Consider the following 27,867-nt stretch of genomic DNA (forward strand, 5'->3'; position numbering starts at 1 on the left):
GAAAGTGATAGCTTGTAATTTAAACACAGTTTTCAACACACTACAATTAATCCCTGGAGGAAGTGTGGCAGGGATAATGTTGCTCCTTTGTCATGATTTCTTCCATATGCTGATTCCACGGAGCAGATCATTAAACCACAAACTCACACTAGATAAATACAGAAGAGTAAAGAACAAAGTTCAATAGCCATAAAAGGTATCTGTAACAGGAGAAAGCTTCGTCTCAGCCCTAATCCCTGTACAGTTTGTAATGGCTGCCCCGGATTCTGCTATTGAGGTAAGAAATGACATTTTAGCTAAAAGAGAAATAAAACTCATTATGTTTACAGGGATATTCAGATGGATGTTGGCCTCGTGATCTGGTAAAAACAAGCCTCACTGGCTGATTGAATTTGAGAATTAAAATTAGATTCTTCCAGGTCTGAAACTGCATGACAGAGAAACATTACTGCCATTTGCAGGTAAGAAGAAATTTGCTCAGAATAGTATGTTTCACTTTATTTCAGGCATTAATCTCAGGAATAAAATGAACTAGCAAACAGACGTGAAGAAAGATGAGGAATTTGTGGTTGTTTCTGTATGGGAGAGTTTTCTGACAGCTCCTTATATTAATAGCGGGGTGTGAGCATTGTGCTTTTTTTATAAACTAGTAACGATGCTTAAAAGAGCTGTGTTGTCAAATCAGCCAAGACAAAGAAGATTGTGTTCTCCCCTGCAATGCATTGGTTTTGCCACAAGCGCACACAAAAAGATTGTCTATAAATGCTGTCCTTTTGTATTGAAAAATTAAATATGTCCGGTGTTTTCCAGGCAGTTTATACATAAAATTATGGATGTCCAGCCTTTTTGTGTATGTATCTGTATCAGTCTGTGGATGCAATTTTAAATAAGTTCTATGGGTGCTAGGCACCCAAATGCCATTGAAAGTTAATAAGCCTTTATTTTTTAGCATTTTGTCTGTGTGTGAGTAATCCCCTTTCTGGTTTATGTGGCAAATGGGACCTGGAGATAATGATAGTTTCTGATTTCTTTTTTAAAAGGGAATAAAATATTTTGAAAGTTAAGACAGAAACATTTGACCCTTTTTTAAAACATATCGGATTCTGCTTTCACACAGGTGTAAATCTGGAGTAACTATGGATTATATGAACAGAGAATCAGGCCTATCTATTCCCTCCCCCTCTTTTAAATCTTTTTTCCCTTTACTTCCTTCCAAACCTAGTGAAAAGCACACTCTGATCTTAACTTCTCTGTGCCTAGACAGTGTATAGACCGATCGACAGAAAGATGCATCGATAGGATTGAGAAGTACAGTAATGGGAGTGGATATGTAGTTCCATTTTCTTCTGCAGGAGAGCTGGCCTCCATTTGAGCTCTGATCTTTCATTTTCCTTTGTTGGGAGAACTCTGGAGTGCATATACTCACCCTTACAGATGACTCAGTGCCTAGCGTGCTTTGCAGGGTGCCCTTGTGTCTATCCAGGAGCATTGCTGGACTCCAAAGAGAATCCAGTCCCATTCCAACCTCTGTGTGTGTGTGTGTGTGTTTTGTGATCACTTCATAGGTGGTATAGAGATGTTACTTTTCTCACGTTAAGTACCTGTCTAGTTAGCTCAAGCAGTAACAGTTTATGATTTCAGTTCTGTAAATCCTCACTTCAGTTCCCAGTGTCAGTCAAGATGGCAGTTGTTCCACAATAATCTTTTAGTGCCAAGAACTTGCATACAGGTTTTTAATTATATATATATATGTATCTGACAAAATCCCTTTTTTTAACCCCCAGGGCATTTCCCAAGGGCCCTGGTCAGCACTACCTATTCCTTCCTTCCTGTGCGAAAATTATCAATAAAGATAATAAAAGTTCTGCACACATTAGAAAGTCTAAGTAGGGTCTGTAAGGAGTATATTCCTTCAGCACAGCTCAGCGTACATAGCAACATTGGTCCTAGTCCTGCTCCAATTAATAGCAGGATCAGGTCCTTTGTCTATAATTTTCTTTTCATTTTTCCTACAATATTGAGCTATTTCTACCCTCACTGCTGTCGTTTTGTGTTCTGCATCTGAAGAGACTGGAAGACTCATAAGGATTTCCCTTGGATGTTTCATCACTGTCCTATTGATGTCTTGAAAGCCTGCACAGCGATGGGGTCTGTATTTCACTGGGTGACAGTTGTTCACATACTGTCTTTTCTACAGATGCCACATGTGATTACAGGTAAATAGGGTTCTGTGTTAAACATATGCAAAGAAACAATTAATCATTTCCATTACTGTGGAAAACCATAGATTCCAAAAATGATGTATTCATGTGTCATCCTTTACTTTAAAAGGTATAAGGTTTCATTTAAAAAACCTGTCTAATATTTTTATTTTCCAGGTACATTCCCATAAAACCAGTCCCCTCTGTCCTGTTCAACCTCACATGCGGAGACCTGACTCAAATGAAAGCCAATCACATTATGTACTATTCTAATACAGCTTATCCATACAGACAAATGTATTCCCTTTGGGAGAGCAATTCACTTCTCTGTATCACTTAAGTCATACTCAATCCCTCACCATAGAGTTAATGTAGGATTTACTTTGTTCTTTGGCCTATGATAATTTACCAGGCAGGTTCTCATATAAATTTCTAGGGCTGTTCTTCGGGTTCCTTTCATGATCACTAAAATTCACAGAGCAGATCATATGGGCCCACATCATTGAAGCCCCCAGTTATAGAAGAGACATGCAAAACATATAAGGACAAAATCCAGTGGGCACACCTTTTGATATGCAAAGTGAGATACTTACTGGTGTTAGGTAGTACCTATTTCCAGTGATAGCTCCACTTGAAGTCAGTGCTACAAGTCACAGAGTTAGTCATTGTGAAAAAGGACTGCAGAATATGGCATCTGTGACTAAAATACTAAATGTGTGATAGTATTTCAGACTGTTCAGATATAAATGTTTAATGGTGAGAGTAACTAATCAATTTTCCAAGGGCCATGGTGTATTCTCTATCACTGATAATTTCTAAATTAAGATTGGAGGTTTTTTTCTAAAAGATCTGATCTAGGAATTATTTTAGGGAACTTCTTTGGTCTGTGTGATACAGGTCAGGCTGGATGACCACAATGGTCCCTTCTGGCCTCAGAATTTATGGATCTATGTATGTGCATAAGTGTGCCCATGCATTGTTGTGCAATTACCATCCCAGCTGGTGGTTCTTCCCATGTAGGAGGCTTTGTTGCTTTGGCTATTCATTACCAGTTCCATTTTTTCCTGTATAAAAGTGCAGCTAGAGTGGGCTGAAATATTTCAGCCAAATAGTTTATTCAATGAAAATTGCAGTTTCAGTTGACCCAAAACTATTTGCCAATTTGACTAATAGTTTTGGTGATCGACAAAACAGCAGGAGAATGTGGTGGTGGTACTGCCGTAGCCCTTTTCTTCTTATAACATGGCTCCTTTCTTCTTACAACATTTATCCTCCTGGTTAGGGCTCTCCCCGGGGATATGAAGGATCCAGGTTTGAATGACCGCTCTGGAACAAAGCCCAAAGTGACTTTACTGAGTCACCAAAAATTCAAAAAACTTTAGATTCACTTTGACCCAAATCAAATTCTTTCTTCAATTTTTCCAAATTGCTACTAAACCAGAAAATTTGTTATTTTCCCAGCTCTGTGAAACATGGAGAGCTGTAGAAGCTTTTATGAAATCAAGCAAGCTTTTCCTCTCTGCCTGCAGTGATCACTGTAAACAGTAATTCCATTTACCAGATAATAAATGGTGGAAAAAGCATTGGTAGCCTGTGAATATCTGTCCCTGTTCAATACTGTTAAATGAGAGATCAAAGTCCCTTTGCCCCCTTTGGGAGGGTGGGGGAATCTTTATTGCATTCAGTGTGATATGTGAAGAGCAGGCCCTTCCTGGAACGGTGGGAAATTAACTGGAGCCATTTTTGCACCTTCTGATTTAAATGTCATATCTGTCTCCTAAGTGGAAGTGGAAACTGATCATCCTGGGCCAGATTCTGACATGGGTTGTGTGCCTCTGCAGGAGAGTAAGGGGAAGTGACAACCCACTTATACCTCTGTGCAGGCCACCCAGACCTTGGGACCTGGCATAGTGGCATAAGCAGGAGCTACGCTCATGCAGCCAACTCCCAGAGCAGCTGGATCATGAGTGACGGGGCCTTAGCTCCTTCCCCTATACATCCGTCAGCACAGCTGAATCAGCACAGGTATTTTAATTTGCTGCTAGTATAACATATCGGCAAGTGGCTACCCCCTCTGCTCCAGAGCAACCAGGAAGCAAGGAGGGAATTGTGTTTCCTCTCTGTGATGTTCCAAGGATAACACAGCTACGCACAGCTTCATCCACAGGGCTTGAGGCAGATCCACACTCTAGCCTCACATAGTTTCCTATAGAATCCACAAACGAGGGCATCTGCAATGGATACAACCTCTGTTTCTGTCCACACACAGGTCAGTTTAAAATCATCCCTCCTCAGAATCCTGTCATTGCTATCGTTGGAGAATCGGTTGTCCTGCCTTGCCAGCTGACAGGTCAGAATAACCCTGAGACAATTACTGTCCAGTGGATACTTTCTAGACACTCGGAAAAAGTAGATGTGAGCTCCTATGATGGAGTAACAAAAGAGGAGAGACAGGATGAGAGATACCAGGGCAGAACGCAGTTCTTCCACACTGAATTTCAAGCAGGAAACGTGTCTCTAAACCTGAAGGATGTCATTGTCTCCGACAAAGGGAAATACACCTGCAGTGTCTCTTTGGAGACCTGGTACGATGAGGTGGTGGTTGAATTGGATGTGACAGGTAAGTGGAATGGCTCTCTGTCTTCACTCTAAGGTAATATAGTATCTAACCAGGTGGGAGAACAAAGAGTGAAGGGACGTGGGGGAGGGAGCTTCCTGGGCTTCCAGGTCCAATGTCCTTCCTTTACCCCTTCTTCTCACCTAGTCAACAGTATTCAGGGGAATCTGTCAGCTACTGCTCGCAGGCCAGGGTTTGATCCCTTGTTCCTCCCTCCCCTTTGCAAGAGGGGGAAGATTTGGCTGGAACAAGGACCAGTCTCTCAGGCAGCCCCTAAGAGGATCATCTCTAAGGGCTCAGTCTCACAAAGACTGTTGCCCCTTTATGTGGTTTACTTTCCACCCCTCTTCCTGGGGTGTATTGATTTGCCCTCGATCAGGGTGGTTTGGGGGCAGTGTGTCCTGTAGCTGTATCCTCCTTGGCTGGATTCCCTCTGCTGCCAGCAGTCCCTGGGTGGAGCAACCTTCTTCCTGTTCACTGCCCCTTCCTGTGGTAAGCTTGCACTTTTAAGCTCCTTCCCCTCCATAGAACATTAGGGTTGGAAGAGACATCAGGAGGTCATCTAGTCCAACCTCCTGCTCAAAGCAGGACCAACCCCAACTAAATCATCTCAGCCAGGGCTTTGTCAAGCCGGGCCTTAAAAACCTCTAAAGATGGAGATTCCACCACCTCCCGAGATAACACATTCCACTGCTTCACCAACCTGCTAGTGAAATAGTTTTTCCTAATATCCAACCTAGATCTCCCCAACTGCAACCTGAGACCATTGCTCCTTGTTCTGTCATCTGCCACCACTGAGAATAGCCTAGTTTCATCCTCTTTGGAACCTACCTTCAGGTAATTGAAGTCTGCTATCAAATCCTCCCTCACTCTTCTCTTCTGCAGACTAAATAAGCCCAGTTCCCTCAGCTTCTCCTCATAAGTCATGTGCCTCAGCCCCCTAATCATTTTCGTTGGCCTGTGCTGGACTTTCTCCAATTCGTCCACATCCTTTCTGAAGTGGGGGGCCCCAAATGGGATGCAATACTCCAGATAGAAAAGGAGTACTTGTGGCACCTTACAGACTAACAAATTTATTTGAGCATAAGCTTTTGTGAGCTACAGCTCACTTCATCGGATGCACGAAAGCTTATGCTCAAATAAATTTGTTAGTCTCGAAGGTGCCACAAGTACTCCTTTTCTTTTTGCGAATACAGACTAACACGGCTGCTACTCTGAATACTGCAGATGTGACCTCACCAGTGCCAAAGAGAGGGGAATAATCACTTCCCTCGATCTGCTGGCAATGCTCCTACTAATGCAGCCCAATATGCTGTTAGCCTTTTTGGCAATAAGGGCACACTGTTGACTCATATCCAGCTTCTTGTCCACTGTAATCCCCAGGTCCTTTTCTACAGAACTGCTGCTTAGCCAGTTGGTCCCCAGCCTGTAGCACTGCATGGGATTCTTCCATCCTAAGTGCAGGAATCATAGAATCATAGAATATCAGGGTTGGAAGGGAGCTCAGGAGGTCATCTAGTCCAACCCCCTGCTCAAAGCAGGACCAATCCCCAATCAAATCATCCCAGCCAAGGCTTTGTCAAGCCTGACCTTAAAAACTTCCAAGGAAGGAGATTCTACCACCTCCCTAGGTAACGCATTCCAGTGTTTCACCACCCTCTTAGTGAAAAAGTTTTTCCTAATATCCAACCTAAACCTCCCCCACTGCAACTTGAGACCATTACTCCTTGTCCTGTCCTCTTCTACCACTGAGAATAGTCTAGAACCATCCTCTCTGGAACCACCTCTCAGGTAGTTGAAAGCAGCTATCAAATCCCCCTCATTCTTCTCTTCCGCAGACTAAACAATCCCAGTTCCCTCAGCCTCTCCTCATAAGTCATGTGTTCCAGACCCCTAATCATTTTTGTTGCCCTTCGCTGGACTCTCTCCAATTTATCCACGTCCTTCTTGTAGTGTGGGGCCCAAAACTGGACACAGTACTCCAGATGAGGCCTCACCAATGTCGAATAGAGGGGAACGATCACATCCCTCGATCTGCTCGCTATGCCCCTACTTATACATCCCAAAATGCCATTGGCCTTCTTGGCAACAAGGGCACACTGCTGACTCATATCCAGCTTCTCGTCCACTGTAACCCCTAGGTCCTTTTCCGCAGAACTGCTGCCTAGCCATTCGGTCCCTAGTCTGTAGCTGTGCATTGGGTTCTTCCATCCTAAGTGCAGGACCCTGCACTTATCCTTATTGAACTGCATCAGGTTTCTTTTGGCCCAATCCTCCAATTTGTCTAGGTCCCTCTGTATCCTATCCCTGCCCTCCAGCGTATCTACCACTCCTCCCAGTTTAGTATCATCCGCAAATTTGCTGAGAGTGCAATCCACACCATCCTCCAGATCATTTATGAAGATATTGAACAAAACCGGCCCCAGGACCGACCCCTGGGGCACTCCACTTGACACCGGCTGCCAACTAGACATGGAGCCATTGATCACTACCCGTTGAGCCCGACAATCTAGCCAACTTTCTACCCACCTTATAGTGCATTCATCCAGCCCATACTTCTTTAACTTGCTGACAAGAATACTGTGGGAGACCGTGTCAAAAGCTTTGCTAAAGTCAAGAAACAATACATCCACTGCTTTCCCTTCATCCACAGAATCAGTAATCTCATCATAGAAGGCTATTAGATTAGTCAGGCATGACCTACCCTTGGTGAATCCATGCTGACTGTTCCTGATCACTTTCCTCTCGTGTAAGTGCTTCAGGATTGATTCCTTGAGGACCTGCTCCATGACTCTGCACTTGTCCTTGTTGAACCTCATCAGATTTCTTTTGGCCCAATCCTGCCATTTGTCTAGGTCACTCTGGACCCTATCCCTACCCACCAGCATATCTATCTACTTCTCCCTGCAGCTTAGTGTCATCCACAAACTTGCTGAGGGTGCAATCCATCTCATCATCCAGATCATTAATAAAGATGTTGAACAAAACTGGCCCCAGGACAGACCCCTGGAGCACTCCACTTGATACCGGCTGCCAACTAGACATCAAGCCATTGATCACTACCCGTTGAGTCCAACGATCTAACCAGCTTTCTATCCACCTTATAGTCCATTCATCCAGTCCATACTATCGGAGATCAAATATCAAAAGCTTTGATAAAGTCAAGATATATCACGTCCACCACTTTTCCCATATCCCCAGAGCCAGTAATCTCACCATAGAAGGCAATCAGGTTGGTCAGGTATGACAGGTCCCGCCAACTCCCTCAGCACCCTCGGATACATTAGATCTGGTCTCATGGGGTTGTGCATGTCCAGCTTTTCTAAATAGTCCTTAACTTGTTCTTTCACCACTGAGGGCTGCTCACTTCCTCCTCATACTGTGCTGCTCAGTGCAGTAGTCTGGGAGCTGACCTGTGAAGACTGAGGCAAAACAAGCATTAAGTACTTCAGCTTTTTCCACATCCTCTGTCACTAGGTTGCCTCCCCCATTCATTAAGGCTCCCGCACTTTCCCTGACCTTCTTCTTCTTGCTAACATACTGGTAGTAACCCTTCTAGTTACCCTTCACATCCCTTGGTAGCTGCAACTCCAATTGTACTTTGGTCTTCCTGATTACACCCTCGAGCAATATTTTTATAGTCCTCCCTAGTCATCTGTCCAAGTTTCCGCTTCTTGTAAGCTTCCTTTTTGTGTTTAAGCTCACTGAAGATTTCTCTGTTAAGCCAAGTTAGTCACCTGACATATTTGTTATTCTTTCTGCACATCAGGATGGTTTGATCCTGCACCCTCAGGAAGGCTTCTTTGAAATACAGTCAGCTCTTCTGGACTCCTTTTCCCATATTAGCCTGCCAGAGGACCCTGCCCATCAGATCCCTGAGGGAGTCAAAGTTTGCTTTTCTGAAGTCCAGGGTCCGTGTTCTGCTGCTCTCCTTTTTTCCTATTGTCGGGTCCTGAACTAGACCATCTCATGGTCACTGCTGCCCAGGTTGCCACCGACTTCTACTTGCCCTACTTCTGAGGTGAGCGAATCCACCAATAAGCGCAGGACCCACCAAGGTAGAGGAGGAACTTTGTCACAACTGTCATCAGGCTTTTCTCCAGTTTCATATTGTAGCTCTGAACAATCATACTGCTCCCTTATATACAATGCAACTCCTCCACCTTTTCTCCCCTGCCTGTCCTTGAACAGTTTATACCAATCCATGACAGTGCTCCAGTCATGTGAGTTACCACACCAAGTCCAGGCTGAGAAAACCTTGCAGGTGTTTCTTGTCAGCATGGAAAAGGCTAAGAGGAGCTCTTTAGTTTACCTCATACCAGGGTAAGAGGGTATCCCTTCACAGGACTTAATGTAATTCTGTTGAACTCAATTAAATTCTATGGAGGATGAGTTTTATACAGGGACGGCAGGTGTTTATGTTAGAAGATTTCTCTACAGCACTAAGCCCCTATGTAAAATGTTACCTGACACATCTAGGTCATACCATGGTGCAGTCCACTTAACTTCCAAATATTGTGTTCATGGCATACAAACACAGAAGTTAGACAAAAGCCATAAAATGCTCTTTCAGGGAGGTTGCAATATAACATTACCTAATTTCTTAGAATCGAAAACCCTAACACAAAATAACCAAAAAACAGAGAGAGACAAAGCAGGCTCCTTATACCAGAGAGGCCCAATTCACCCCACATTGCTCTAGGCTTCCTCTTTGCAGACTGACTGCTGCTAAACCCAGATTCACACTTCTCTACAGAGCACAGCAAAAGGGACCCAGAAAAAACCCTGAAATTTAAAGTGACAGCTTACAATTTGAACTGAGTTTTCACCACATCTGCACACCAAGATATCTGAATTAATAGGAGTATGTCCATAGAGGCTTTTTGACAGATTCTGAACTGCTATGGGCAAAGAGAAACAGCTCCAATGTATAGGTTTCTTAAGATACAATGTCACTATTTTAACTTAACATGGGAAGGGTCCTTGCCCTGTAATTTCATATGAAAGGAGTCACAAATTCTGTCAGAATTCTCAGGCAGCATGTGTACAAGGCCATGGGAAATCCCCCAAACCCTGCACTGTTTGGAGAGGAGACGGTAATAACAACTTTTCTTCTTTCTTTGTAGCTAGAGGTGGCGAGTCTTCCATTTTCATGGAGGACTATGCAGACCAGGGGATCGGCCTCACCTGCAGGTCGGAGGGATGGTTCCCTGAGCCCCAGGTGCTCTGGTTAGACAGTAAGGGACAAAAACGAACAGAAAACCCTACGACTAGTAACACAAAGACACCTGCTGGAATCTACAATATTGAAAGTGCCATTAAAATAGAACCCGGCTCGGACAATGAAGTCTCCTGCAAAATAATCAACAACATACTAAAGACAGTGAGCGAGTCCAGGGTCCTAATTTCAGGTGAGTGCACATGGGGATCAATGACTGTAAGAATGAATAAAGAGGCTGCTTGGTTAATGAGATGTGTCCCGTTTTTCTCTCCCCCTTTCTTATTACAAATAGATGCCCAGAGTTTGTCTGGTCTAGCAGATGGAGCACTGGGTTAGGATTTAGGAGGCCTGAGTGCTATTCCTGAATATGCTGCTGACCTGATGAGTGACACTGGGCAAACCACTTCCCCTCTCTGTGCCTCAGTTTGCCCAAAACTGGGGTTAATAATATTGACCTCCTTTGTAAAATGCTTTGAGATCTACTGTTGAAATGCCCAATATAAGAGCTAGGTGTTATTATCTTTTAAATATGTGCCTGTCAGTTTCCATCAAAAAACCCATTTTGATTAGGCTGAGTTAAAAAAAGTTTAAAAATCATAATTTGCACAAGTACATTATTAAGTGTTTTCTTTCCACATCATGATCCAGCTTTCATTGCACATGAATATGTAACAAAGTTGCATGGCTTTTTCAATATTACTAAAAGATATGGAAAATTCTGTCTCATTCAATGTACTGGTGCATCATTGAAAAAGAGGGTAAAGTTAAGGTGGTGTGTATGACCTTCATTTTGGCCTCTCCTGATTCTTGTGTGCTTAATTTTTCAACATTAACTTTACTTTAAGTTTTCATTATTATTGAATGGTTATTGGGCAGATTCCATAGCCCTTACTTGTACTTTCAAGTACTCACCCCGGTGAGTTGTCCCGTTTATATCTGTTGAGTACAGAGATTCTGTATTGAGTTCAAACCTTGCCACTGACTTGCCTTATGGCCTCAGAGAAGTTGCTTAACTTCTCTCACTTTCCCCACCTCAATAGGGAGGGAATGATATTTATCCCACTTACATCATAGGATGTTCACAGGGTTAATTAATTTTAGTGCATACAGAGAAATGGTTTCTATCATTAACCTGAGTAACTCCGCCAAAGATACTACTTTTAGGTTCTCTACCTCCCTTCCTCAGTAGAGCATCTTTCTGCCTTTCTTTTTATTTTATACTATTTCTGGTGGGAATGCTCTGGCAAAGAGATGCATCTTGCATTTTGCCCAGTAAGCAGCAGGGGTTGTGCCCATGAGGTATCTTGGATATGACTTTCACCATTTCATGGACTGATGGAGAACAAGTTATAATTTATATATGTGCAGATGAAAACCTTTTATTAAATATGCATACAACTTCTGTATGAATACTAGCATTGAAAGGGTATTTGAGGTAAATCCTGCAAACCCTACTCATGTGAGATATGCCAATGTCTGAGGTGTTTCTATCTGCATGAGTAAGGTGAGCTGGGTGTGGCTGAAGGTGTGTGCTTTTCCAGAATGCACTGGAGGAGCCCACAGCTCTGTTCTCCATGATATCCTTGAAGATGTGTAGAATCTTTAAATCTAAATTCATCTAGACTTTGTTCTGCCAGAAGGAAACAGCAGACTTTAAATTCAAGTGAAATCTGAATTCACCAAGTTCTCAGACAGACTCCATTTGCTTGGCCTTATAATTTTCATGATGTTTCTTAAGAATTATTGGACTGTAACTGACATTTTCTCATATTTTTCAGATGTTTTCTTCCCAACCACCTCCCCTTGGATGACTGCTTTCCTCATCATTTTATTTCTTAGCATAGCCCTTATTGCTGCTGTAGGGTATAAACTGAAAAGTAAGTATTTCTTTGTATGTTTTTTTCAATAACTATATGAAAATGTTTAAACAAATGATATGGAATTCTTTACCTATACTAAAACCAAACAAAAACTTAAATGAGTTTTCTAGGGGCAGATTCAGAAAATGAAATATAAGGGTCTGTAAATTATAATTCCTTACCAGATAAGTCCCTTGTTCTGACAAGACAATTTTTTAATTCCTCACCTATAAATATATTCAAGACCAGAATAGACACCAATGGATGGTTCGGGATTACAGACTTAGCATTCATGCCAGTGACTGTTTCCATCAAAACTATTGTAGGATGCTATGAAAAGTGTCTCATTTTCAAAAGGCATTTTAATTTTTTTCAGATAATAATGACACAACATCTCGCTCAGGTAAGTAAGCAGGCAGGTGAATGCAAATTAATATGAACATATTTTATATTTTGATTTTGACACAGTCTCAGGGAGCCTGTGGAATCTGCATCACTGGAGAGTTTTCAGAACAGGTTTGACAAACACTTGTCAGAGATGGTCTAGTAGGGTGACCAGATGTCCCGATTTTGTAGGGACAGTCCCGGTATTTGGGGCTTTTTTTGATATGGGCTCCTAATACCCCCCACCCCCTGTCCTGATTTTTTCACACTTGCTATCTGGTCACCCTATGGTCTAGGTTTAGTTGGTCCTGCCTCAGCACAGAGAGTCCGACTGGATGACTTCTCGAGGTCCCTTTCAGACCCTACATTTCTCTGATTTTAGAACAAAAGTTTAACGTAGCAGTTGCTGTTCTGATCTGAGAAGTTGTTTATAAGTTACAGGAGATGGGTGGATTTGTTCTGTCTTAATTGTGGTCAACAGCTGTGTGCTTTTAACGTTTGCAGTATGCATCCAATGATTTCATAGGAGACAGGGTCTATGTTCAGGTATTGAGCAACAGGGAGTATTGCCATTGGTGGCTCATCAGGAAAGTTTGTTTCCTTCTGTTATAAACAGATCTTGTCATTAAAATAGATCACATTCAGGCTAGCTTTCTGCCATTCATTGTTAGGTGAGCTTGACATTGTTCCAGAATCATTAACAGTTGTAGAAAGGGGTTGCTTATGTACATGAAGAATCACTTATATCCTCCAATATAGACTGGGTAAAGTATAAAATTTGAGGCCTTTTATAACATAGGCACTGGAAACAGAAGTGATTGTCTCCTGCTGGTTGTCTGCCTGGGAATTATGTTTGCCCATAGTGGATTTGCTCTTGGTCCACAAGATTCATTCAGGACTAGGGCAAGACCTGGCCTTTTTTAACTAGCTGGGTGAGAATCTAGCTCCTCTGATCACTCATTTCCCTTGTGGGTGTCCATGGGGTATCCTAGAAATTTCAGCATTCCATAATATTTCTCTGGTAAAAAAATCTTCTTCCTCCATAAAGTTTCAATTTAGTCTTCTTCAGCAGATTGTAGGGCTCATGATCAGTCCCATTTATTTCACTTCACCTACACTTAATTGTTTTGGACTCCTTCCTTTATTTTTCAGCTCTTCCAAAACTTCTGTCTGATGCCCCTCTTTTCCCACCCCAATCATTGTACCAGTTGGTATCTGATCCTGTTCACTGATGGTTTTATCTGGCTCACTCAGAAGCTTCCCTGCCAAGTCAGAGGATGTGGGTGGGGGGGATGTCCTGAGGCAAGGGGCCTCCAGAAGCATCCTAACATTTTCCCAGATGACAGGCCATCCGCTGCTTTATGTGGTCAGAATCTCTGCATAATCAGTGAACTGGCAGAAACCATCTTCCAATATAGTGAATGAGGAGATAATCTTCAAGTGCAACAATCCACTTCCGGTCTCCTAAAGCAGGTTTTTCCGACATGGAGAGAATCTCATCCAGTATTTTAAAGTTGTTTTGTGGTTGAAATAAGGCTTGGGGAAACTTATAAGAGTAATTAACGATGCAATGTGATTCCATGTATTTGCAGTAAATGAGAAGAAAACAATGGAAGAAGGTAAATATATATTTTGATGTGATATAAGCTGCTAAGAGTATTTCCATGAGTCAGATTCATGGAGACAGTATTACATAGAAATTTTCCAAGACAGTAACCACAGAGGTATCAGTCCTTACCCAGGTAAAAGAATCACTGAGGACTGGGACTTTTGTTAATATAAGAATCTCTGAATCTATCTGTCAACAAGGGATTACACCAGGGCTATTCACCACGAAAGAACCGCAGATGCCCACGGAACAAGGCTTAAATGAGATTTAGGCTATGTACACACTACAGATTAGGTAGGTAAGTTATCATAGAATCATAGAATATCAGGGTTGGAGGAGACTTTGGAGGTCATCTAGTCCAACCCCCTGCTCAAAGCAGGACCAACCCCAACTAAATCAACAAGTTATGTCACTCAGGGGTTTGAATAAGCCCCCCTCCCTCCAAGTAACGTAAGTTACACCGACCTAAGTGCTGGTGTGGACAGCGCTATGTCAGTGGGAGAGCTTCTCCTGCTGACAAAGTTACGGCCACTTGTACGAAGATTAATTAAATGAACTGGAGAGCTCTCTCCCATCAGCTTAGAATGGCTACACTAGAGAACGTACAGTGGCGCAGCTGAACCGATGCAGCTGCACCACTGTAAGCTCTCTAGTGTAGCCAGAGCCTTATAGAGACAACACTAGTCTTGTGCACAAGTTACGTCTCTCTTAAGTCTTAGTCTGAGGTCTGAAATAGGAATTAAGGTATTCACTCTGCACCAGGGGGAATTTTGCTGTGAGTGAGGTTTGCTATCAAGCATGCGAACTTCTCTCCATAGGGAATGTAGCGCACATAATAATTAGAAAGCCAGTAAGTATGGGTAATTATGAGTAAATCTAGACCTGCTGCTGATCTGTCTTTCAGAAGGTAAGAACATTTAAAATAAAATTTCATATTGGGGGCGGGAAAAAAGGAAAGGAAAGGAAAGAAGAAAGTACAGTAAAGTCATTTCCCAATCTAATGAGCTTCCATATTTCAGTCCCCCCAGTACTCTCAAAAGAAACGTAAAACTACAGGACCATTAATTAGATCACTGATGCATTTAAGTGAAACAAGCCTAGGCTGAAATCCAACATAATCCTTAACCATTTGCTCAATTTTAAACACACAAGTAGTCTCACTGAACTCTAAACTCAGGTGCTAATCTCCTATCAAATCAAAACTAACATCGGCTTCTGTATGTCACCACAAACAACCAAAGTCAAATCAATCAAAAGTGGATATGAACTACTACGAAAAACTTAAAAAGTGAATCTTAATCCACTACAAAAAATAAGAAAGAAATGAACCAACAGAGTAAATCACACTAAGTGTAATTTAAAAGAAGTACAATTTATGTAATGACTGAACAACTGTATATGATAGATTAAACAAGACTAATCTTTAGACTGTCATATAACATCAGAAAACCTTCATATGGAAATACAATCTAAGCATGAAAATGTATTATATAATTTACTTCAAAAAAGTACTTATAGATTTTGATTCATGAATGCGGGGGATCTCTTTGATACTGGTTGGTTATATAGTTTCATTGGGATGTAGATAGGCAGGTAAGGCTATTCATCATAGACTCTTCCTGTTCCTGGAAGCTGTAAAGATTGATTTAAAATATATTGTGTTAATATATTATGTTGGCCGAGATAAACCTTTTGTGCTCTGTCAGTGAAATATATTCTAATGTCTAAGACTGTTTGTAAGTGATAGATCAAAAGCACAGGAATACTGCATATTTCAACAAGGTCCAAAGGTTGGCCTGGTCAAAATTTTCGGGGGGGGTTCACTATTTTTTTTCCCAGAAAGTGTTTATGTTCTGTGGAAAACCTACAGTATTCCTACAAATACTGAGTATTTCTAAAACAAAAACGTTTGGTTTTTGCCTGAATATTTTAAAATTTTGACTTTTTGACAAACAAGGCCCATTTTCAGTTACTCCTAAAATGTATTGAACTATACAAATATTCAAATAAAGTAAAAAACATTGTGATATGCTCATGGGTTAAATCAGTGAGTTTACATTGGATTTGCACCAGTGTAACTGAGAGCAGAATTTGACCCATATAAAATACAAATCATTGTATTTTAAAATAAATTATGGTTATAGGTGTAAAGTGTAAAGCATATTTCATAAATGCCATAAAATATACTAAACAACATTTCCCTTCTATCTTACAATGATATTTAAATGTAATTTCTTTCAGACAAAGAACGTCTGAGCTCCCAACTAGGTGAGAATACAAATGCTCGTATGGTTCACCATTTTTCTTGTGTGTGTTTGTGGGCAAGTACAGAAGAAAGGCCAACATCCCCAAGTATTTTTGTCTGGTTGATAGGCCCAATCAAGTTCTTATATGAGTTTAGATTTTCAAGATAAAATATGGAAAATCGAATGCAGATCATTTCCAAGTGAAATGCTCTTTCTTGGATGTGTGTGGGGACATTTAGATTCTTTTTTTTTTTTTCAGTTTTATGGGTTATTTATTATTTTAGAAATTGTTTTCATATCCACTTTGCAAAGACTTGCTTCCAGTTTAACACTGGAATAATAAGGAATAAAGTGTCACAGGCCACCTCACAGCTTTTCACCCAGCACCCCAGGAATTATTTGGGAGCAGTTTTCTGGCTTATGTTATAAAGGAGGTCAGGCTAGATGATCACAATGGCCCTTTCTGCCCTTAGAATCTAGGAACTCTCTCAATTAAAGCCAATCACTACCTCAGTAACATGCATTTGTTCTTGTTTTTCATTCATTTACTCTTTTAGAGTCAGACAAAAAGACAGGTAAAATAGGTAAGTCTCATTTTATTAAAATGCTCCGTGTAGACAGACAGAACTTTGCCATAAATGAAAAGAAGCTGCTTTATAAAAATGAACAGCAGCATATTCGTTATTTGAATGACTATTATATGTATTTTATTTTCAATAGCTGATCAGAGATTATTAATAAATGTGGCTGAACGTTAGAAAAGGCGATCATACATAGCTGCCTACTTAACGACATCATAATCATTTCTCCCATATTAGGGACTGGATAGAGATCTCCACTGGTGTCTCTATGCCTTTGACCCTCTCCTATGCTCTCTCTCCCTGTGGGACATCATTTGGACATACAGCTTCCACTAGCTCTTCTTAAACAAAGACTCATAGATCATCTTCTTCACCTCTTATCTCTTCCCTCCATTCAGTCACACATCTCTGACTGCCTTTCAGATACCACTCCCAGGCTCTCTTGCCACTAGCAACTGCAAAATGAATTTATTTTCCTCAAAATCTCTGCTCTCTTCCTCCCCTCTCTATCACCCTTGACAGGCAGATTTGTCATCATTTCCCTCTCTTCTCTCTCCATTTTCCCACGGGTTGATGGAGTGGGCAGGATTTGACTATTTTGTGTTCTTCCACAATAACATTGGCTCATTCTACTTTATTTCCATCACCAAAAGCCTGCTCCAGCTTTCAGCTTGACCACCGCAACATCCACCTTTACAACCTGTTAGACCCTCACCGCATCCCCTCCCACTTCCATTGACCCAAATTCTGCTGAGAAAGTCACCTAATTTCTCCCCTCATCTAAGTCCACCCTTCTCTTAATATTCTTTCACTGGTTTTCCCTTGCGATCTACAACAAAGTTGGGGTGGTTGTCCCAGCCTTCATCTCCTGTCTGACCCCTCCAGCAGAGATTCTCTTCTCTCCTCCAGCACCTTCTTTGCTCCACCGGCAACTGCAACTTTTATGTCCACTTTTCATCCATGATTTCCTCCCGTGTGTCCCCTGTGCTTTAAACTTCACAGACCAGTGATGACCCAAAGTGCCTCTACACTACATAACTGCAAGTCTCTTATTAAAACACATTTCACTCCTAATGCCTATAAACCCGAGCTCCACAAAGTAGAGCTGCTTGGAAAAATGGAAACAATTTTCACAAACATTTTTTTCAATTTTCCCCTTTTTCGATTCATAATTTCTTCACAGTTCTGAAATAAACAAAAAAAATCTGATCTGCTCCATCATATAATGAGATAAAATAAATATTAAACAAACATACCAGCATTTAAAGAATAACTGTGGAATTAACTAAGAGAAAGCTGCTAAACATCTCGGTCAATCACTCTTTTTGCATAGCATCCTTCATCTCTACAGGAAATTGTCAGTGTATATTGCCTGCTCTTAGTGGCAGGAGCCTCATTGAGTTAAATGTCTTAAAGCACGTAGCATGCTATTGGCACGCTACAAATAATAAAAATAATGTTTTGCACTCTATTGTTTGAAATAAATGGGCCACAGACTGAGTCGTAAGAACAGATGGCTATTAAATATGGAGTGAGAATTTAGCAGCATCCCTGCCATGCATGTGTAATAGCAGAATTCTCTATGAATAGTTTTCACAATGTTCTCCATGGATCACTATCTCTTTGCTCACACTCTCAGTTCTTATTCTCTCTCTCTGCTGTTCATTGCACTAATTGTAATTACTATTTTGCAGCAATTCAAGAGATACAAGAAAATATTGGTAAGAAAACTTGTCTATGTTGTTACTTGTCTTAGAATAAAAGAGGTGAGTGTTCTGGTGAGTCTGTCTATGGCACCTTGAAGGTGAAGCCCAATAAATGTGGTCAAATACCAGCCTGAGAGACTCTGCTTCTACTTCAGGAACATAAGATCTGCCATACTGGGTCATAGCAAAGGTTCATCTAGCCCACGATCCTGTCTCCTACAGTGGCCAGTACCTGAGCTTCAGGGGCAGTGTACAGAGCAGCCAATTCTGAGGAGATCCATCCTTACCTTCCCCTCCTGGCTTCTGGCTGTCCGAGATTTAGGGTCACCTCCAGCACGAGGTTGCATCCCCAACCATCTTGGCTAATAGCCGTTGATAGACCTATCCTCCATAAACATATCTAGTCCTTTTTGAACCCATTTATACAATTGGCCACCACAACATACCGGGTTGACTGGGTGTTGGGTGAAAACAGTGCTTCCTTCTGTTTGTATTGAACCTGCCTATTAGTTTCATGGTGTGACCCCCTGCTTTTTGTATTTTGAAAGCAAAGCATGTGGCCCATTGTCACTGCTCTTTTGGGATTGAGAAATATTCTCCTTTCATCATGAGTCTATCTTGCTTAATACATTGTAACAAATCTGTGGGCACAAATTAATTATTATTATTATTATTATTATTTTATTTATTATTACGATAACACCTAGCCAAACTCCACTGTGCTAGGAGCTGTACAACATGTATTGGATGAATTACAGTAGCATCTAGGATCCCAGTCATGGCACTTGCTAGGTGGTGTATATTATTTATTAGGTGAGTTACAGTAGCACCTAGTATCCGCAGGCATAACCCAAGACCCCATAGTGTTAGGTGCTGTACATTATTTATTAGGTGTATTATGGTAGTGCCTATGAACCCCAGTCATGGAACAGGACCCCGTTGGTATAGGTGCTGTACAAACACAGAACAAAAAGACAGCCCTTGCCTCAAGGGGATTACAATCCAAGTAGGACTACAGATGTTAATATTCTACACATCCTGGCCACTTGGGCCTCCATGACAACAGCACAGATAGAACCCAGATCTCTCCTATTTTTCTATAACACAGGCCCCTATTGCTTCAGCTAAACAAATGTCTCCAATAGCTGAAAGATGTATAGGGTTTGTGAAAGGCAATTGAACAGATATGATTCCATCCAGCAGAAGGCACTGGTGATACACACACTTGCAAAATCATTAAAATATTCTGTCTGTCTTCCTTAGGATTATAGCCTAGATGCTAAGGGTAATGAGATCTTTATACTTGCACAGATTCAGGTATATAATGATTGTATGTGCACCAACCATAGTGCTGAGATTACCAACATTAGTGCTTATGAGTTTTATTTTTTTTAAAGAAATTATCTTTGTTTGAACTCTACAGCAGTAGTTGAAACTGCAACAGGGATGAATTTGGCTCATTTAGTTTTTGCAACAGTGCTAGGAGGGAGACAACAATGATATAAGCTAACACATTCTACACTGTACTTCAGTATCGCACAAAAATTGTGAGGCAGGACTCAATAGTGCTAGACAATAGCACTGGCAAATGATGATGTTTCAGATAAGAACTCAAAACATTGATTTCTGGTGCCTGTTTGTATGATACAGGTACAATAATTTACGTAAGACTTATGAGGTTACAACTACAAAAACAGCCCCCCGGTAATCACTTTTGGTTAGAGGCACTTTGAATGGCTGAGTTAATGGGGGACTGCACTGCAGACAATTGAATATAAAGATGTTGGGGAAGTATTTATATAATGGAATGAACCAATATTACTCTCTGCTTTGTGTCTTTGATAGTCACAGTACAGAGATTGTAATACAGCATTGCCAATAACATTTATGTCTAGCATTTTCAAAGGAGCTTAAGGAAAAAGGTGACTAGCTCTCATAAATCTCAGCCTCAGTGGCCATGTTATTCCCACTCTTCCTGTAAACAAGCTCAGAAACTAAGAGCGCAGTTCTTACTTAGGTGAGTAGTTCCATTAACTGTAATAGGACTGTCAGCGTGGTTAAAGAACTATGAGCACAAATAAGAATTGCATGACTGAGCCCCATTGTCTGAGCATTGTTTGTAGACAGTTCTCAGAATTTTAAAAACATTAGCAGAAATGAACTAGTTAGGGTCAGTGACTGGAGTATCCTTTCATTTCAGATCGACTCTCAGCAGAGCTGGGTAAGTTGAGTTGTTTTAATTATCCGTTTATTCTTTAAATTAAAATTATAATTATCACTCTAGTATTAACTAGATTAAAACAGCATGGAAATGAGTGTGCTATAAACACATGGGTAGGCAGATAGAAGACATATTAAACTCCACTGTATTTCACTATGCCATAGATTGTCAAGGCAGTAATTGTTTTTTCCCTCTGTAGAATTCAGAAGAGCTCAGAGCTATGCAGGTAAGTTGCAGTGCATACAGTAAACCTGTTATCTAGAAATTATGAGATATTTTCTTTCACAGATTAATAGCTGAATTGAAAATCATTCCTTGTGCATTGACTGGATACATATACGGATGATATAAAGATAGGTTATATGTCTCAATCCATCTGTACCTTAAATTCTATTGTATTTACCAGTTTTCCAATAGCAATAATTATTTGTTAATCACTAACTACGAGCTCAGTGCTGTACAGGTTGCAGGAACAAACCATCCTGATGCATAGAAAGAATAGTAAATATGGCAGGCGACCAGCTTGGCTTAACAGTGAAATCCTTACTGATCTTCAACACAAAAAAGAAGCTTAGACGAAGTGGAAGATTGGACAAATGACCAGGGAGGAGTATAAAAATATTGCTCAGGCATGCAGGAGTGAAATCAGGAAGGCCAAATCACACTTGGAGTTGCAGCTAGCAAGGGATGTTAAGAGTAACAAGAAGGGTTTCTTCAGGTAAGTTAGCAACAACAAGAAGGTCAGGGAAAGTGTGGGCCCCTTACTGAATGGAGGAGGCAACCTAGTGACAGAGGAAGTGGAAAAAGCTAGTGTACTCAATACCTTTTTTACCTCTGTCTTCACAAACAAAGTCAGGTCCCAGAGTACTGCACTGGGCAGCACAGCATGGGGAGGAGGTGACCAGCCCTCTGTGGAGAAAGAAGTGGTTCAGGACTATTTAGAAAAGCTGGATGACCACAAGTCCATGGGACCAGATGCGTTGCATCCAAGGGTGCTAAAGGGTTGGCGGATGTGATTGCAGAGCCATTGGCCATTATGTTTGAAAACCCATGGCGATCAGAGGAGGTCCCGGATGACAGGAAAAAGGCTAATGTAGTGCCCATCTTTAAAAAAGGGAAGAAGGAGGATCCAGGGAACTACAGGCCAGTCAGCCTCACCTCCCCGGAAAAATCATGGAGCAGGTCCTCAAGGAATCAATTTTGAAGCAGAGAGTAGAGAAAAGTGATCAGGAAGAGTCAGCATGGATTCACCAAGGGCAAGTCTATGACGAGATATCTAGTTCTGTGAACTAGTTCTCAGTGGGTAGTGTTCAATGGCTCAATATCTAGTTGGCAGCCGGTATCAAGTGGAGTGCCCCAAGGGTCGGTCCTCAGGCCGGTTTTCTTCAGTATCTTCATTAATGATCTGGAGGTTGGCGTGGATTGCATCCTCAGCAAGTTTGCAGATAACACTAAACTGGGAGGGGTGGTAGATACACTGGAGGGCAGGGATAGGATACAGAGGGCCCTAGACAAATTAGAGGATTGGGCCAAAAAAAAATCTGATGAGGTTCAACAAGGACAAGTGCAGAGTCCTGCATTTAGGAAGGAAGAATCCCATGCGCTGCTACAGACTAGGGACCAAGTGGCTAGGCAGCAGTTCTGCAGAAAAGGACCTAGGGGTTACGGTGGACGAGAAGCTGGATATAAGTCAACCGTGTGTCCTTGTTGCCAAGAAGGCTAACAGCATTTTGGACTGTATAAGTAGGAGCATTGCCAGGAGATCAAGGGACGTGATCAATCCCCTCTATGTGGCATTGGTGAGGCCTCATCTGGAGTATTGTGTCCAATTTTGGGCCCCATACTACAAGAAGGATGTGGAAAAAATGGAAAGAGTCCAGCGGAGGGCAACAAAAATGATTTGGGGGCTGGAGCACATAATTTATGTGGAGAGGCTGAAGGAACTGGGCTTATTTAGTCTGCAGAAGAGAAGCATGAGGGGGGATTTGATAGCTGCTTTCAACTACCTGAAAAGGGGTTCCGAAGAGGATGGATCTAGACTATTCTCAGTGGTACCAGATGATAGAATGAGGAGTAATGGTCTCAAGTTACAGTGGGGGAGGTTTAGGTTGGATATTAGGAAAAACTTTTTCATTAGGAGGGTGGTGAAGCACTGGAATGGGTTATCTAGGGAGGTGGTGGAATCTCCTTCCTTAGAAGTTTTTAAGGTCAGGCTTGACAAAGCCCTGGCTGGAATGATTTAGTTGGGGATTAGGTCCTGCTTTGAGCAGAGGGTTGGACTAGATGACCTCCTGAGGTCCCTTCCAACCCTGATATTCTATGATTCTATGATTCTGTGATTCAAACACTTGGAAGGTCCGGTCCCTGTCAAGAACAGTTTACAGTTGAAGACCCCAGTCCAGCAGAATGTTTAAACACAATCATAACTCTAAAGATATGAAGAGCCCTGTTGTCAGTTGTTGCCTATCTGTGTGTTCTCTGTGTGTGCTATGCTGTATCTGATCAGATAGCTGACCCAGCAGACCTCGATCAAACTGCTCAATAAGACCACAGACTTGGTTCAGTAATGAAGACACTTGGCCAGATTTATTGTCAATGAAGCTTGGTAATAGCACCCGGCAGACTCTACAGGGATATTAAGACATGTATGCTTGTGACAATGTATGCTTGTGAGACAGAGCAGATGAGGATCCTGACTTGACCTGTTGTGGCTTAAATGAAAATTGGGATGTGAGGTGCAAGCTGGGGAGGTGAGACAGGAGGAAGCTGTGGGAGATGTGGAAGCATGAGGTGACCAAGGACTTTAGGATCATTTTAGTCATAGGGATAGGCAGGGAGAGGTGGATTATTGAGACCTTGTGGAGAAAGAACAGACAAGGTTTCTCAGCAGGGAGACAAGGTGAAGATAACACCAGAGTTGTGAGTCTGTGCACCAGGGTTAAGACAGAGCTGTCACCAGCAGTGGAGAAAGGCAGGAAAGTGAAGGTCTTGGGAAGAAGACTGAGTTCAGTGTTAGCCATATGGCATTTAAGCTGACAGCAGGACAGACAGGGGCTGATGTGAGCATTCCCAGAGCTCTCCAGGCAGAGTAGGGGACCGACTGCACCATCTTAAGTGACTGTGCTGCTTGACGCTCCCCTTCATGCTGGGAGCCTGTGGAAGATCGAGCCTGAAATTAGCCTCCTATTTAAAGACAAATAAAGCAATTCCAGAATAGAGCTTCACTCCAGGATGAATTCACCCATTGAGCCCAGTTTTTAAAGCACTTGTGGTTTGTAACATAACTCTAGAATTTCACATCCTTTTGGTCAGTTGTGGTGGCCTTACGATGTGGGAGACCGTTGTGTGATTCTTGCCTTTAGAGGTGTGTGTGTGCGCGCGTGTGTGTTATACAGCACATAAGGTTTGGTCCTGCAAGGTGCTGAGAACTCTGACATGATCCAATGATGCAGTGGCAGTCATTTGGGCTACTCATGTTCTGATGAGCTTTGCAGTGAACTGTATGCAAGATGGGATTGCTCCTTACTGCTGCTCACAAAGGAGCAGCTTGTATCTCACCTCCAGAAATCTAACCTCTAACCTTTGTCCTGGCCCCAGGCCAGCAGATGTCCCTCCCTTGGAGCAAAGTCACAGCAGAAGGGACCTTAGCCAGCTCCCATGCTGCCGTACTGGAGTGTAAGATTGGGGAAAGCTCCCCATGCCCCCTCCCTGCCCCAGGGCTGGATCTGGCCTGCAGAGTGTGTAAATTACTGCCATACAGTACCCGTTATGTTCATGTTTATATGAATTTGTCATTTTAAAATGCATTTCTCCCCTGGTTTATTCCCTGTCTCTTCTCCTTACACTGAGTGTCTCTGATTCACTCCTTGCTAACCAGGGGACTATTCCGGTTTCTCTCCCCAGTTCCCATCACTCTGGATCCGGATTGCAAACACCCAGAACTCAAACTGTCAGAGGATCAGAAAAGAGTCTGGAAAGATCTTTCATCTCCTGAGCTGGATGCAGCCTCCTGGGCCCTGCTCGTGGTGGGGAAGGAGGGGTTTGTGGCTGGGAGGCAGTACTGGGAGGTGGAAGTGGGGGAGAAACGGGACTGGGAGCTAGGGGTCCTTAGTCAGTCGGTGAGGGACAGAGTGAAAAGGGAGAAAGCAGAGACACTCCCTGAGGAGGGATATTGGTCTCTGAAGAGATCCCAGGGAGACTTTTTTTCAAGCATAGAAAATGCTAAGATTGAAAAGACGGATTGCCACTATCAAGTAATTGGTGTATTTCTGGATCGGGAAGAGAAAAAAATCTCATTTTATGATGCAGAGATGATGTTCCTCATCACAACTATCCCTGCAGACTTTACTGAGAAATTTTTATACTACCCATTCCTGAGTCCTAGGAACAACACAGGAGAGCAGAAAGCACTAGCAATCCACCCCATCAGAGTCCCTGTTCCATTAAAGCCTCTGAGAAAGGAAAAATGAGATCTAGTTACTTTGGCGAAGTAAAGCTCAAAAACAGAGGGGAGAAGGGAATGTAAACATGTGAAACATCAGAAACCGTAAAATAAGCAAAGTAGAAATGGAAGATTAAATAAAGCACATAAAACAGAAGAAAAAGAGACAAAAACACTTGTCGTAGGCTTGTTGACTCCGAAGTTGAAATCAATACATTCTGAAAGGATTGAGATTTGTCTTCATAGACATATTTTTATTTAACTTTGTTGCATTTTTTAAAAATAGGAAAATATTTCAATGATAAAATCTTGGGGGGCTGTGTTGAGATGAAGGGGAAATGCAAGTGTGCTGTTGCCAAGCAAGGTAGCAATAGTCAGAAAAGACACCATTATGGATGGCTACCCACGGAGAAGAGGATAAAATCTTGCAATTATTCAGTTGCTGTTTAAGAGTCATACAGGAATGGTTATGAAGAAAAACAAAATTTCTTATACAAACCCTGTATCCCAAAAAGCATATTTGATGTCCCCGTGACATCTAAAGCAATAATATGAAGAGAGAGTTTGATTATGCAATATAGAAAATTGAAAAATTAAGATTAAGAATAGAGTCTAACGTTATGCCCTCGGGAAGTCCTCAGATGTTTTCTGCTGCCTTTTTATGTGTTTAGACCTCAAAGAGTGGTGTTGTCATTCTGATGTATTTTTTATTAAACTGTCCATATTTCAATAAACATTGAACCTGCCTTTGTGTGTATTTCCCTGACGGGAATAATTCCCTAACTTTGGCTCTATTGATCCCAGTACATATAGTAGCTTTGCTAATACATTATATAAATCTGTAGGTACTCCTGAGTCATTAATGTAGCTTAAGCAACACAAAATTCGTTATATTCATCCGAAACCTTGAAGTAGTTACTTTCTACATGACTCCTGGGCTTCATATTTTACTTTTCCCACACTAGCTCAATCTTTTTGGAATGAAGATGAGTCACGAAGTGTGAGGAACTTTCTCAAGAAGCAAAGCCCCTTGTGTCTCTGGAACACCTGCCCAGTTCATCTTAAATGTTCTTAAATAAACAAAAACAAAACTATTCTATAGCTGGAGAACAAAAGAGAGTAGATTATAATACTTCTCCTTATAATTGGAATTATATATATTATAGAAACCAGATACCAAAAGGGAGGCAGTATTGCCTAGTAAATCGATCTCTGGAGTGGAGTTCAGGAGACCTAGTTTCTTTTCTCAGTTCTGCTGCTCTTCTGGGTGTCCTTGGCCCAGTCACAGTCTCTCTGTGCTTCAGTTTCCTCATGTGTTCAATGGGTATAAGGAAACTGACCTCCTTTGTAGAACACCTTGAGATCTACTGATGAAAAGTGCTGTATAAAAGCTGGGCATTCTTATTACTCTAAACTCCAAATAAATGTTCTTTTCCTTTTTTATTCTACTTATGTTGTGTGGTTTTATTTTCATGCATTATTCTTCCTCTAAGAGGAATCCAAAACTGCTTATTTCAACGCAACTGAAACAATTCAAAAATATCTGGTGCTTTAAAATCAGTTTGAACATCACCTGTCCAACAAATACAACCTGAAATCATCCATTTGAATAATACATCCTCCTAGCTGTATACGTTTACCATTTAAATTCCTGCACCCTGGCTTTTCAATTATACCAACTTCGTTCCATTCTTTGGTGTATCCAAATAAACTGCCCCAAGTAAAATCCATCTTGAAGGATATTTGGTGCTCTTGTATTAAGCCTGGGTAGTCAAGGGGCAGAGGTATGTTGAGGAGGCAGATTTACTGAGGTGCAGGTGTGTCAGGAACAAATTGTGGGATGTAAGTCACCTAGAGGGGCAAATTTGGAGGGGTAATTTCCTTTGAGTATTTTATGGGGTACAGTCTCTCCTAAGGGACAGATTATGGAGTGTAATTCCTCTGCAGAGTAGATTACGGGGACATTTCAACCAAGAACACATTATGAAGTGTCATTCGTCCCTGGGGAAAGATTATGGGGTACAGTCCCCCAGGGTGAAAGACTGGGGGCCGGGGGGACAGTTCCTCTTCAGGGTAGATAATGTTATTAGGCCCCTCTTCTCTGGTACATTCTTTGGGGACTCTGGCCAGGCCTATCGCCCCTGCTGCCAGCAGCTTGCTGGGCTGAGCCACTAGTGGGGTGATATGGGACCCTCATTGTTGGGTGGCCCACGCTGGGCAGGAGCTGCTCCCCCTCTAAGCCAGGCCCCTGTCAAGCCTGTAGCTGCCTCAGGAGCAAGTTGCCAGAGCAACATACTGACAGAGCAAAAGCCCTGCCTGAGCAGAGTAATATCTGAATGCCCTGGGGGATGCGGAGAGAGCAGGATGGGTAGTGGGGGTCACAGTATCATTAATATGGGTTCCTTGGGCCTGCCCTTATTGAGGAGTCATCCCCTAAATGTGACGGTCAATCTCCTCAGAGTCCATGTGTGGGGTCACCCCCTCCCACAGCCTCAGCACCATCACCTGCAAGTCAGGACTCTCATGAAATCACTAGCACCACCATAGCTTGGCAGAAAACAGACTTCAAAACAATATCCTGACCCACATTGGGATGAAATTGAGATCTGTCATTTTTTTCCCAAAAGCCAGAGGCAAAGAGAGCTATCAGAGGAAGAAACCCAGCTGCCCCTAAATAATGCACTCATCTAGGATGTACAAAACCCACAGTCAAGCCTCTTCTCTAGCTCATTTAGAGGAGAGATTTGAACCAGCATTATTCACATAATCGAGTAGTTCCCC

At 42.0% G+C, this 27,867-nt stretch overlaps 1 protein-coding gene across 5 annotated transcripts; it reads left to right on the forward strand.

The window, feature by feature from the left end:
• On the forward strand, positions 1-26,153 carry LOC102932788 (butyrophilin subfamily 3 member A2). 5 transcript variants are annotated; one of them, XM_037888629.2, is made up of 14 exons: positions 27-196; positions 330-461; positions 2,068-2,216; positions 4,471-4,821; positions 9,945-10,229; positions 11,818-11,916; positions 12,275-12,301; positions 13,875-13,901; positions 16,133-16,159; positions 16,695-16,721; positions 18,413-18,439; positions 20,625-20,645; positions 20,845-20,871; positions 24,549-26,153. In XM_037888629.2, the coding sequence occupies exons 3-14, from the start codon at positions 2,099-2,101 to the stop codon at positions 25,112-25,114; spliced, it is 1,602 nt and encodes a 533-aa protein (XP_037744557.1). In that variant the 5' UTR covers positions 27-196; positions 330-461; positions 2,068-2,098; the 3' UTR covers positions 25,115-26,153. The 5 variants fall into 5 exon arrangements, with proteins under 5 accessions (XP_037744556.1, XP_037744559.1, XP_037744557.1 ...); XM_037888628.2 differs by lacking the exon at positions 330-461 and having other exon boundaries at positions 1-277; XM_043534694.1 differs by lacking the exon at positions 18,413-18,439 and having other exon boundaries at positions 43-196; positions 16,695-16,712.
• The last annotated feature ends 1,714 nt before the right edge of the window (positions 26,154-27,867 follow it).

Source organism: Chelonia mydas, chromosome 23, assembly GCF_015237465.2.
Source record: "Chelonia mydas isolate rCheMyd1 chromosome 23, rCheMyd1.pri.v2, whole genome shotgun sequence".
In the NCBI taxonomy this organism is placed as follows: domain Eukaryota; kingdom Metazoa; phylum Chordata; order Testudines; family Cheloniidae; genus Chelonia; species Chelonia mydas.